Here is a 12686-nt window from a genome sequence, read left to right as displayed (position 1 = left end):
AGTTTTCTTAGTGTATTCTAAGTTAAACTCGCCTTCAACAAACCTTTTCTAGTTTTCTGCTGCCACAGAATGAAAAACTGTGATCCTGTATATACAGGCAAATTTCTACTATTAATAACTACATCAGGGCATTTCCCAATAGCCTAGGCGACAGTGGACACTAACCTCAGGGGCACAGACCATCACAGCCAGGAGCAAAGTGAACACCTGAGTGAGAGAGAGAACTAAATCCGCGTGCCACAGCGCAGCATCCCAAACAAATCAGTCTACAGTATATAATTTCATTTGTCTAAATTAGCAAGGAAATTCCTAAGTCTTTAGTTCAAATTACAGTCATTACACAACTTTTTTGATAGGCGCTTGGGTAAGAACCTCAGATACTCCTCACAGAACTGCATTTCAGCTCAAATAAAAGAACTTAAGAGCCTAGAGTAGTGAGGCCTATTGTACTGATTTTTACTTGGGACTCAACCCAGTTTGAAATCCATTTAATAATTCATGTCTCATGAAAGCCCTTAATAAGCCTCTTTGCTAGTGGTTTAAGTGCCTCCTCGATGGTCTTAGGCCAAGGCTGCGGTATGTTGCAGAATCAGGTCTGAGGACAACAAAAAGACAAAAGAATTAATCTTTACAGAATCCCTCCAGCAAGTGGAATAAAAGTATCACTCTCAAAAGGAATCTCCTTTTTTTCCTTTAAAAGGGCAACAAGGGACTCACTACTCAGCACAGTCTAAAGCAGAAAGTCGCCATTATCACAACACTGTTTGGTGGAAGGGACCCAGCAGTGCCACCATTAAAACTCTGATACCATCAACCACAGTAAAACTATGAGCAACTTGCAATCCTAGGACATGAATCTTGTCAAGAAACCTTTAAGCTCATCTAGAAGAAATCACTCTTAAATTCAGTTGAAATCAATTTTACATCACAACCCACTGTTTACATAAATTGAAAATGATTTCAAACTATTACCCTTATTAACATGCCCCTATTTCTATTAAAAAAGGGGAGGGGATGGCCGTGACCCACTAGGTTTCCACTGTCCACTAATCGGTCATATCTCGTTTAAAAAAAAAAATCCCAGTTTTAATCTCAAAAAAGGGCAACATTAACACAGTAGCAAGTGTACCAACTTTCAGGTAGATTACCCAAGTTTGAATCCTGATACGAATACTCACTTAGCTATGAGACTCAAGTCCTAGAGCATGTCATTAGCTTCCGTGCCTGTTTCCTCATTCAAAAATCAGGAGAAATCTACCCCCCAAATTTTATGAAACTGAGTTGAATTTGTGAAGATGCTTAAAAACATAACCCGTGAAGATGAGTAAGTCTGGCTCCCAATACGGTCATCCAAGATCACAGGCAGCTGCCAGTGGGGATCCTGGGATAGAACCCTGCCAATGGCCTTACGGCCACACTAGAGCGTTAGTATATGATTAACATTGATTATACGAGGGCCTTCAGTGTGAACCACACGAAATGCTTGGTGATGAACATTATTTTTCCCCTTACTTTCTGAAAATCATTAGATGACTCACACCTTTTAAAAAGACTTATGAGAGAAATATAAACTAAAGCCTTCAATTTCTAAATTTGAATGGCAAAAGAAACAATTTTCATTGAAAATTCTTTTCACTTTATGCAGCAGAGAACTACTGTAAATCAAGCTATTTTCACCTGTTTTTGTCTACTTTGGTCTAGTTTCAGGTCAGACATTAGCTGGGATTTTGGGAAAGTCAGTTGATTTTTTTGGACTTCTTTCCATAACCATGGGTTAGGTTCAGAATGTCCTAATACTGCTTGAGCTGGTTTTAAGGTCCCTCAAAGGTAAAGCTGACAGATTAAGGGGTAAGTTGGGCAAGAGTTAAAATAACAAATCCTCCAAATACGGGAGAGAAGAAACTAATTCTACTTATCTGCCACAGTAAACAAGTAGAAGCACCCACAGCTGGCAACAGTGGCACAGAAATGAATTTGGTCTGATTTCAAACTATAGTTCTGCCATTTAAGACACATAATTTTGGACAAATAACTTCATTTTTTTTCTGATCAGATGTCCTATCGGTCAAAGGTAAATTTATTTGGCAGGGCAGCTGAGAGGATTAAATATGATGGTACATGACCCTGCACTAGAATGATTTCAATCAATGTAGATTCCCTGTAACTAAAACAAAAGGGCCAGACCATTTATGGCCATGCTCAAGGTGCTATAAACTGACCATGGTTCAGTCTCCAGCTTCTTCCCTTGTCTATTTATTATTACTTACTCCCTTTAAGCATCAGGTCTGAGCCTTTTGTAAGTAAATGTGGCTAAGCAGTAAGTGGCAAGTCTGCTGTGAACTGGACTTCATGATGGTCTGGACTCATCTTCAGGTACTACAGGTTTCTTAAGCACCTGGTGAATGGATGAAAAATGTTATTGTGGCAGGTTGCTCATATTGATACTTAACTGTGATGGCCTCAAAACTCAATAGTAATGTATATGATATTCATACATGGTAACTATCCTCTTGCAAAGCTGGTAAAACACAAATTATACAAGGCAAGATGATACATGGCAGAATAAAACAGACAACATAATTGCCTTAATCACTGTAAACTAGACGTCTTCCTAAACCATAAGAATGAGGAGTCTAAGTGTTAGTCTTGCATGTATCAAATGACACCTATCTATAATCAGTACAAATAAAACCTGGCTCATATTAGTAGCTTAACAAAAATTATCACATTCGTTTCCAAGGTAAACCATTCAATATCACAGTAATCCAAGTCTATGCCCTGACCAGTTATGCTGAAGAAGCTGAAGTAGAAAGGTTCTATGAAGCCGTACAAGACCTTCTAGAACTAACGCCCAAAAAAGATGTCCTTTTCATTATGGGGGACAGGAATGCAAAAGTAGGAAGTCAAGAAATACCTGGAGGAACAGGCAAATTTGGCCTTGGAATACAGAATGAAGCAAAGCAAAGACTAACAGAGTTTTGCTAAGAGAACGCACTGGTCATAGCAAACACCCTCTTCCAACAACACAAGAGAAGACTCTATACATGGACATCACCAGATGGTCAATACTGAAATCAGTATTAAATATTAAATATTTAATCAGTATAAATCAGAATATAATATACTGATAATATTCTTTGCAGCCAAAGATGGAGAAGCTCTATACAGTCAGCAAAAACAAGACCAAGAGCTGACTGTGGCTCAGATCATGAACTCCTTATTGCCAAATTTACACTTATATTGAAGAAAGTAGGGAAAACCACTAGACCATTCAGGTATGACCTAAATCAAATCCCTTACCATTATACAGTGGAAGTGAGAAACAGATTCAAGGTATTAGATCTGATACAGTGCCTGAAGAACTATGGACGGAGGTTCACGACATTGTATAGGAGGCAGTTATCAAGAGCATTCCCAAGAAAAAGAAATGCGAAAAGGCAAAATGGGTTGTCTGAGGAGGCCTTACAAATAGTTACAAAAAGAACAGAAGCAGAAAAGCAAAGTAGAAAAGGAAAGATATACCCATTTGAATGCAGAGTTCTAAAGAATAGCAAGGAGAGATAAGAAAGCCTTCCTCAGTGATCAGTGCCAAGAAATAGAGGAAAACAATAGAATGGGAAAGATTGGAGATCTCTGCAAGAAAATATGAGATACCAAGAAAATTTTTCATGCAAAGATGGACACAATAAAGGACAGAAATGGTATGGACCTAATAGAAGCACAAGATATTAAGAAGAGGTGGCAAGAATATACAGAACTGTACAAAAAAGATCTTCACGACCCAGATAATCACGATGGTGTGATCACTCACCTAGAGCCAGACATCCTGGAATGTGAAATCAAGTGAGCCTTAGGAAGCATCACTACGAACAAAGCTAGTGGAGGTGATGGAATTCCAGTTGAGCTATTCCAAATCCTGAAAGATGATGCTGTGAAAGTGCTGACTCGATATGTCAGCAAATTTGGAAAACTCAACAGTGGCCACAGGACTGGAAAAGGTCAGTTTTCATTCCAATCCCAAAGAAAGGCAATGCCAAAGAATGCTCAAACTACCACACAATTGCACTCATCTCACATGCTAGTAAAGTAATGCTCAAAATTCTCCAAGTCAGGCTTCAACAGTACGTGAACTGTGAACTTCCAGTTGTTCAAGCTGGATTTAGAAAAGGCAGAGGAATCAGTGATCAAATTGCCAACATTTGTTGGATCAAAAAAGGAAGAGAATTCCAGAAAAACGTCTAATTCTGCTTTACTGACTATGTCAAAGACTGACTGTGTGGATCACAACTGTGGAAAATTCTGAGAGAGAGGAATACCAGACCACCTGACCTGCCTCCTGAGAAATCTGTATGCAGGTCAAGAAGCAACAGAACTGGACATGGAATAGACTGGTTCCAATCTGGAAAGGAGTACATCAAGGCTGTACTTTGTCATCCTATTTATTTAACTTATATGCAGAGTACACCATGAGAAATGCCGGGCAGGATGAAGCACAAGCTGGAATCAGGATTGCCAGTAGAAGTATCAATAACCTCAGATATGCAGATAACACACATATGGCAGAAAGCGAAGAGGAACTAAAGAGCCTCTTGATGAAAGTGAAACATGAGAGTGAAAAAGTTGGCTTAAAGCTCAACATTCAGAAAACTAAGATCATGGCATCTGGTCCAAGCACTGCATGGCAGATAGATGGGGAAACAGTGGAAACAGTGTCAGATTTTATTTTGGGGGGCTCCAAAATCACTGCAGATGGTGACTGCAGACGTGAAATTAAAAGACGCTTGCTCCTTAGAAGAAAAGTTATAACCAACCTAGACAGCATATTAAAAAGCCGAGACATTACTTTGCCAACAAAGGTCCGTCTAGTCAAAGCTATGGTTTTCCCAGTAGTCATGTATGGATGTGAGAGTTGGACTATAAAGCAAGCTGAGCGCCAAAGAATTGATGCTTTTGAACAAACTGTGGTGTTGGAGAAGACTCTTGAGAGTCCCTTGGACTGCAAAGAGATCCAACCAGTCCATCCTAATAGAAATCAGTCCTGGGTGTTCACTGGAAGGACTGACATTGAAGCAGAAACTCCAGTATTTTGGCCACCTGATGCGAAGAGCTGACTTGTTTGAAAAGACCCTGATGTTGGGAAAGATTGAAGGCAGGAGGAGAAGGAGTCAACAGAGGATGCGATGGGTGGCATCATGACTCTATGGACAGGAGTCTGAGTAAACTCCGGGAGTTGGTGACGGACAGGGAGGCCTCGTGTGCTTGCAGTCCATGGGGCTGCAAAGAGTTGGACATGACTGTGCAACTGAACTGATCACATTTGTGCTTAAAATAAGCCCTCAAATATTTTTGAATGGTTGCCTTAACTCCATTAAAAAAAAAAAAAAATCCCTAATGCTTTGATTCTGGATAATCAGCATTAATATGCAATCCCCCCTTCATTATTTCCAGTTATTAAAACCTAAATGACATTTTAAAGGGAAAACTGTCAATGAAGAAGTTCAACTATTGGGGAATACCCTGGAGTCCAGATGTGAACCCTGGTCAGGGAACGAAGATTCCTGCATGCCACGCAGCGTGGCCAAATAGATAAATAAAAAAAGAAAAATTCTAACTACAAAATAGATGTAACATTTAGATTTTCTGAACTATCTCAGAAAGTAATTATAAAAGTTAAGAAAGCTTAAACGTGGCTTTAAACCCTTCCTCTATCCCAACTGAGTTCTCTGCAGTATTCTATAAATATTCTCTACTCATCTTGAGGTAATACCATAGCCTGGGCCCACTCTTAAAGATGTTCACTTCTGCAGCAACGAGATAATCTGGGACTAAGCTGCTCTTTAAAAAGGAAGGTACTTTCATAACTCACTAATGTAGTGGAGTGATTACTTTATCCAGTATTTACAACTTGGTTAGGACTGATAACTGTCGTATTCAATTCTGTCTTTTCATTTTCCCTCAGAAAACAAATCAAAGGTAAATGAAACCTTGTTTCATAGTCACAGATTATTTCCTGACTTTAAATTCTCAGGCCAATACTCAAGACAGGCTAGTGTAATAGCCATGGTGATATTATAAAACCAAAATTATTTGGAATTCATCAACAGTTTAACTGTTTACAAAGAGAATCATTTGAAAACGAAAGGTACTCTTAAGCTTTTAACATTCTGCTGGAATAGCCACTGAAGCATAATTCTAACACCAGCCAAAGCACTCACAATCACTTAATTTTAACTTGTCTGGTTTTAAAATGCCCACTTTATTTAACAGTTCACTAATATCCTTTACGTCTAAGGAAGAGAGTGAGTGTCCACAAAACGGATCTGAGGTAAAACACCAACTCGGAAGAAATGCAATCCAGCTTCACGCAGGTCCAGGCTCCCCAAGACAAGTGATCACAACACAGAAAACCGGGCAGCACCGTTTCATTTCACAGAAGCAAAAAGGAAGCAGCAGTAAGCTTCAGAGGGCAGTACACTCATCTGTCCCTTAAATGTGAATATGCAACTGTTACAAAGCCAGAGTAAATGGTTTATAAAATGTAATTTTATTTTATGTTACTCTGCTGTTACATAGGGCATAACATTTTCACAAGGCTTTTTTGGGACTACAGTCAATGATTAGCAACATACAATAGTGGTCCAACTCTCTAAATAACAATCACTAGACAAACTGGACACCCTCTCACATGTGCACAAATCTGCATGGAAAAGTACTAATGTTTTAGACTGGACTGTGTGCTTTTTCCCCCTTTCTAGTGTGTTAAGAAATGACATGCACTTTAATTTGCCAAAAGCAATGGTTGTATTCTGGCAGCAACATGCTACTTCTATTACATAGTAAAGTGAATACCAGAACTACAAAGGCAGGAGGTGTAAGTGAGTTTTTATTGGGAAGGGAAGTTGTCAACTTAAACAGCAGCAAATGAAGAGTGAATAAGGAAACTCCCTGTTGTCACAGATACACAAGACCTCCATCACATATGGTACAGGAGGCATTTAATCTGTGATTCCCCCAGCCCCAAAATGTTGAATGCTTTTCCATTCAATCTAATACTTCTGGATTCCTACTAAAAAGGAATACATTAAGAGGATGGAAAAGTTGCTCACTGAAAGGAAATCTCTGAAGAAGAGTAAGGGAGGGAATGTAGAAATTAAGAAGTTATGTAGAACACTCTTCAAATTGTAATTAGCTACATTTTCATATCTTCACAGTAATACAAAACACAGTCACTTGCAGAACTGGTTCAGATTACTTAAATACCAGATACATTTTTAGTCTTCTACATAAGTGTTTGGAAGTTACTTATGTTTGTATGAAATGAAGCTATTAATACTTTTCTACAGCAGTAACTGCACACCAGGAAGGCTAAGACAAACACAAATCAAGGAATGGAGTTTTCCCAAAGCTGCAGTGTGAAAAGACTATAAACAGTTGATTCCATACACATGAATGGGTTTCTTTGCTATAGGAAATCCAAATGGAATAAGGAATGGAGATGAGTAAAAAGGTTTCAAGGGGAAGAAAGATGACACCCTGTATGCACTTAGTTTTCTGCCCCTTCTGCCGCATCACATTCTTCTCCTGCACTGTCTGATGTCCATAACTGGAAAGAAAAAAAAAAAAAAAAAAAATCACATTAAGTTACTATTTCTAGATGACAATTATTTCAGGTCCAACTATTATATTAAAATATAATTGTGAAAGCAGTAAATTATTCAAATAGAGACTATGACTAAGATTGGAAGTTATATTTCTCGAAACCTCAAATATCATCAACTCTTCCTAAAGTGTATTCTAGGAGACCTTTCACTGTATATTTGCAAAGTGCTATACTCTGAGTACATTTTTAAAGCTTACTGTAATATCAGTCAAAACGAAGGTAACTAACATCCTTAGAATTTAATGCTAGTTTCAATTCCTGACAGCTCAATGCTATTCTTAAAAAGCATTACTGAAATATAATTTATGAGAGTAATAAGGCCAAAAAATTTTATCTAGCAGAAGAAAAAGCATCAAAACTGGGGCAAGGGGAGGGGCCACAGGAGAACTACATTTATATTAAAAGGTGAATTCCTTCTTCCACATTTTGTGTAAGATGTTGACATACCAAATTTTCTTGAACCTACAAAAGTTAAGTAAAACTCAACCTGTACTTTTTTCTCTATTACTTTTTCCTTGATGCCCTTTCTATACAAGAAGTAGGGTGGAAAACTAAAGAAAAAAAAAACGAATTAAAACAGACAAACTCTCCATATTAACATAATTTATCAACATCTTCATACCAGTGTAATAATAATGTTAATATTATGAATCCCTAAAATCTTAGTGTATTTTCTCAGGAAGGTCTTGATAAAATGCCTATTCAACTGCCTACAAAAGAAGAGTTGTCCTATACAAAATACTAACGTGTATTTAACATTTTTGTGTAATTTTTATACATCTGTTTTCTAAGACCAGGTGTAGTTCTACTGTAGCTTCCCTGGAAGACAGAGAGCCTGAATAGATATTGACACTTTTGTCCCTAAACAGGAAATACAAATGAGAAAAAGGGGACGCTCACTGTGAGGTTGTCTCTCAGCAGCTGCATGATGAGGGTGCTGTCTTTGTACGAGTCTTCATTCAGTGTGTCGAGTTCTGCAATAGCCTCATCAAAAGCCTGACAAATATCAATATCCATGATGAACAATACTTAACATCAACACAAACTGATAATGTACGATTACAGACCATTTTTATGTAATATATGAACAGCCACCTTACTTTCTATTATCCATTCAAAAGAAAACTCAAATCACTTTCTCAGATTCTCAACATAAGAATTTTTGAGGATGACTTGAAATTTATAAAGATATATATACTTAGTCAGTTACACAAGCATTTCTTAGTTCTTTCATAGGACAGACAGCACAGTAGCTATGCCCAATATATTTCTTACAAATAAGAACTAGTATTTATTTGCCAAAATCCCTCTGAATGCATCCATTTTAAAATACTTTGAGGAGTGCAGAAATTCTAGTAATCACACCTGGTAGGCATTACTTTCTGACCCTCTACATTTCTTTCATACTTTTTTGATTACTCTGACCAATATGCTCTTTAGACAGATCTTACTGCTTACAAACAAAGCTGGGAGAGTAAGGTAGTGGTAGGTCTCATGATGGTAAGAAAAAGAAGGAGATAACCAAATAAATGTAGGAGAAATCATACCTGGCTATCCAAGTAAAATGCCTAGAAATTAACACGCTTGCTATCTCAAATAACCTAAGCAAGGTATTTCTTACCGTTTTAGCCAGTGTGCAGGCCAGTTCCGGGTTATTGAGGATCTCATAGTAGAACACAGAAAAGTTAAGAGCCAGCCCCAGCCGGATGGGGTGTGTGGGTTGCATCTCTTTCTTGCTTATATCGAAAGCCTCTTGGTAAGCTCCTTGGGAATTATCTATCGTTTCTGTGAAGCGAAAAAAACGAAATAAAAAAACATGGTACTGAAAATATCCCATCTGGTATACAGTCACACCTTTAACACACGCTACTAAGTTGGTAGAACCAGTCTTTGCTCTGCAGCGTTCTTTTGAAACCACGGTAGTAAACCCAAAACATTATCTTGTACCAGGTTATTAAAAAACACTAGTTTATAAGGATGCTTGCTTATACTCAGCTTAGTTTAAAACATCAACAACGACAACATAAGAGCCTCTATTTTTGTTACTTATCTGTAAAAACAATACTGATCCTTGGTTTCAAGATATATTAATGTGAAAGCAACATAAAAGTGCCAGTATATAATCACAATCTGATCTGAGTTTGATGACTGGCCTAATAAAAATGTCACCTTTCTGAAAAAAATCTTCAGGAAGTACTACCAACACTAATCTGATGATGTCATATCTTGAAAAGGTTAGCTTTTCTGAATGAGGCCACCACGCCCATTACAAGCTCTAAAAAGCCTGACCTAACAGAAATTAAGTTATCCCTTTAGAACCCAAATATTCACTTTTTTTCCTCCTCTGAAATGGCACATTTACTGATCTAAACATAGCTGGTATAGCCCTCACACTGAACTAAGGAGCTTGCTCTCTGGCACACAAGGAGGTGCTGCAATGGGAGCATTGAAGTGTCTCAGTTTCCAGACTGTAAATACAGACTATTTACAAGTCCCAGACTGCTGGAGTGTTCTACGTTTAGGACGAGAAAATCCCAAAAAACCAGCAAGGGTTAGATCAGTTAATGCTGGGGCTATGGCCCAGTCTCCAAAGATATCCCTTGATGAGCTGGCATTTATAAATGTTCAGTCTGTGCAAACATCTTTCACATACCAGTTTGCTTATCTTTGTGGCAACAGAAATTATACATTGGTAACACAACAGTTTAAGTGTACAGACTGTTACAGCAAAGTACAAAAGTTTTCTCTTCCTATCTTCAATTACACTGATATAGGGGATAGTAAAACTCACATTTACTTAGTAACTCTTTGTAGAAAAGAGAAGAAGCAGCCATAACTACCATTTTCAAGGCATGCCTTTTTCGGATGGGGTAAAATTAGGAATAAAATAAACTAATTGAAAAAAAAAATGAGTTATGTAATACTTGTACCTAAAACTTCCTTGATAAATTTAGCAGCAGGCACATACATAACATACTACAGTATACTCAACTACCAATACTCCAGAGACTGGGTTCACTACTAATAAATTCACTTCAGCTTTTTTAACAGTCAAGTTAGGAAATTTGGTTCCTCTTTTCCCCATATCTCTGCTTTCTGTGATAAATTATATACCGGCAGTAATACTCTCATCTCATTTCTCCTCTGTATCTGGTTATGTGTAATTAGTCAGTGTTATGAGCACTCAAAACAGGTAGTAGAGTTAATAAATTAATATGTCAAGCAGAAGTAAAACGTCTTCTGTATGTAATTTTTAGTTATCTTAAGTTTCAAGATACAAGATGCTGAAGACCACATGACATAACAGAATCACCCAAAGCATATGTAAAGAACTCTGGGGCTAAAAATATGGTGAACCAAATTCTAAAGCCTGAAAGATTACGTTTGTTTTTAATAATATCTTATCAGATTATAATCAGAGTTTATGAATTTTTCATAAAGAGCACATAATGTAAATTCATGACTGTATTTTCATTTTTGAGAACATAAGATAACATTACAAACTTATTCTCCCTTCCTTTTATATTTTAGCTTTACCCATAAACCGAATACACTTACGCTTCCGATCATCACCACAAGCAACTTCAGCAAGGTACCGGAAGTAATCTCCCTTCATTTTCAGATAGAAGACCTTACTCTCTGGATTAGTTGCATTGGCTATTAAATACTTATCCAACAATTCCTGAAAGAAATAAGTTACAACATTAGGCACTAGTAAAAACAACTGCCACAGTAATCCACACCATACCACCCTGGACTGGGAGCATGGCTAGAAAGCAGGGATCAGGTGGTTATCATTAGTTGAATGCTTTGGGATCACGACAAGTCATAATGGTAAAGCCAGATTACATCAAACACTAATTAGAAAGAGCCTGTCTGTCTACTCATCCATTCATTTAAGCAAGCATTTCCTGATACTTGGGCCTCCCTTGTGGCTCAGCTGGTAAAGAATCTGTCTACAACAAGGGAGACCTGGGTTCGATCCTGCGGTTGGGAAGATCCCCTGGAGAAGGGAAAGGTTACCCACTCCAGTATTCTGGCCTGGAGAATTCCATGGACTGTATAGTCCATGGGACTGCAAAGAGTTGGACACAACTGAACGACTTTCACTTTCACGATACTTGCTGGGTGCTAGGCACTCTACTTGACCAGAGGGGATATAAAGATAAAGTCCCTGCCCTCAAGAGAGTCCACAGTCTAATAAGAGAAGAAGTGAGTACACCATTAACAGTGCAGCTCTGTAAGAGGCTATGGAAGCACAGAGGGAATGTCTCGCTCTATTGCAAATGGTCATCGTTAAGACAGGCTTCCCTGGAGACGGGGTGTCTGACTTGTCAAGAAGTTACAGAGGGAATGCAGCAGTTAGAAAACAAGGATGTGCAATCATTTTAGAGAGGGGAAATAAAATATTTAAGACATAGAGTATGAAGAAGACTACAGTCCCAGAACAAGTAAGTCATTATGGCCTAGAGCAGGGCCACTCAGTGTCCTCTACAGACTAGAGCTCATCCAAAAAGGGGAGAAGTACAGGGGTCAAGAGGAAGAGCTCTAGAAACGTTTCGAGCAATACGAGAGTCATGTCCCTCATGTGAAACTATTTTTTTAAGTTGGGTTAATATTTAAGTCTTTTATCAAGACTTAATATAATGACTTAATATATTAAGTCATAATATTTATGTCTTTCTTTCCCTCATTTTGTACCAGGAAATGTCCACTTGATCCAATGAGCCAGTGCCTCTCAAACTGAGGTATCTGCACAAGGTGTCCCTAGGAGTATTAAAAAGTCACAAAAAACAAACATGATAGATCTTCTTGGACTATCAATTTTGCTTGATGTTAAGTAATTTAAAAATCTTTCTGTAATAAAAAATATTATAGAGAATAAAATTATTTTAGAAAATTTAAAACAGTAACACACCTCATAGATTTGTTTTGGGAGTAAAATCAACAAATAGATACTGAAGAAGTAAAAAATGGCTTAGAAAATATACCTTTAACTCAAGAACTTTCTTGTTTATGTGAATAA

General features: G+C 37.7%; 1 protein-coding gene across 2 annotated transcripts in view; it reads right to left on the bottom strand.

Moving 5' to 3' along the window:
• Nucleotides 1-6525: 6525 nt before the first annotated feature.
• YWHAQ (tyrosine 3-monooxygenase/tryptophan 5-monooxygenase activation protein theta) overlaps nt 6526-12686 on the bottom strand; it is a 34775-nt gene continuing 28614 nt past the window's right edge. For both annotated transcript variants that reach the window (XM_055540960.1, XM_055540961.1), the window contains 4 exons: nt 11219-11342; nt 9282-9445; nt 8561-8656; nt 6526-7603 (listed from right to left, as the gene is read on the bottom strand). In XM_055540960.1, the coding sequence (XP_055396935.1) occupies nt 7544-7603; nt 8561-8656; nt 9282-9445; nt 11219-11342 (444 nt within the window). In that variant the 3' untranslated portion in view covers nt 6526-7543. The remainder of the gene's footprint in view (nt 7604-8560; nt 8657-9281; nt 9446-11218; nt 11343-12686) is intronic.

Source organism: Bubalus kerabau, chromosome 11 (genome assembly GCF_029407905.1).
Source record: "Bubalus kerabau isolate K-KA32 ecotype Philippines breed swamp buffalo chromosome 11, PCC_UOA_SB_1v2, whole genome shotgun sequence".
NCBI lineage: Eukaryota > Metazoa > Chordata > Mammalia > Artiodactyla > Bovidae > Bubalus > Bubalus kerabau.
This window is presented reverse-complemented; position numbering and strand designations above follow the sequence as displayed.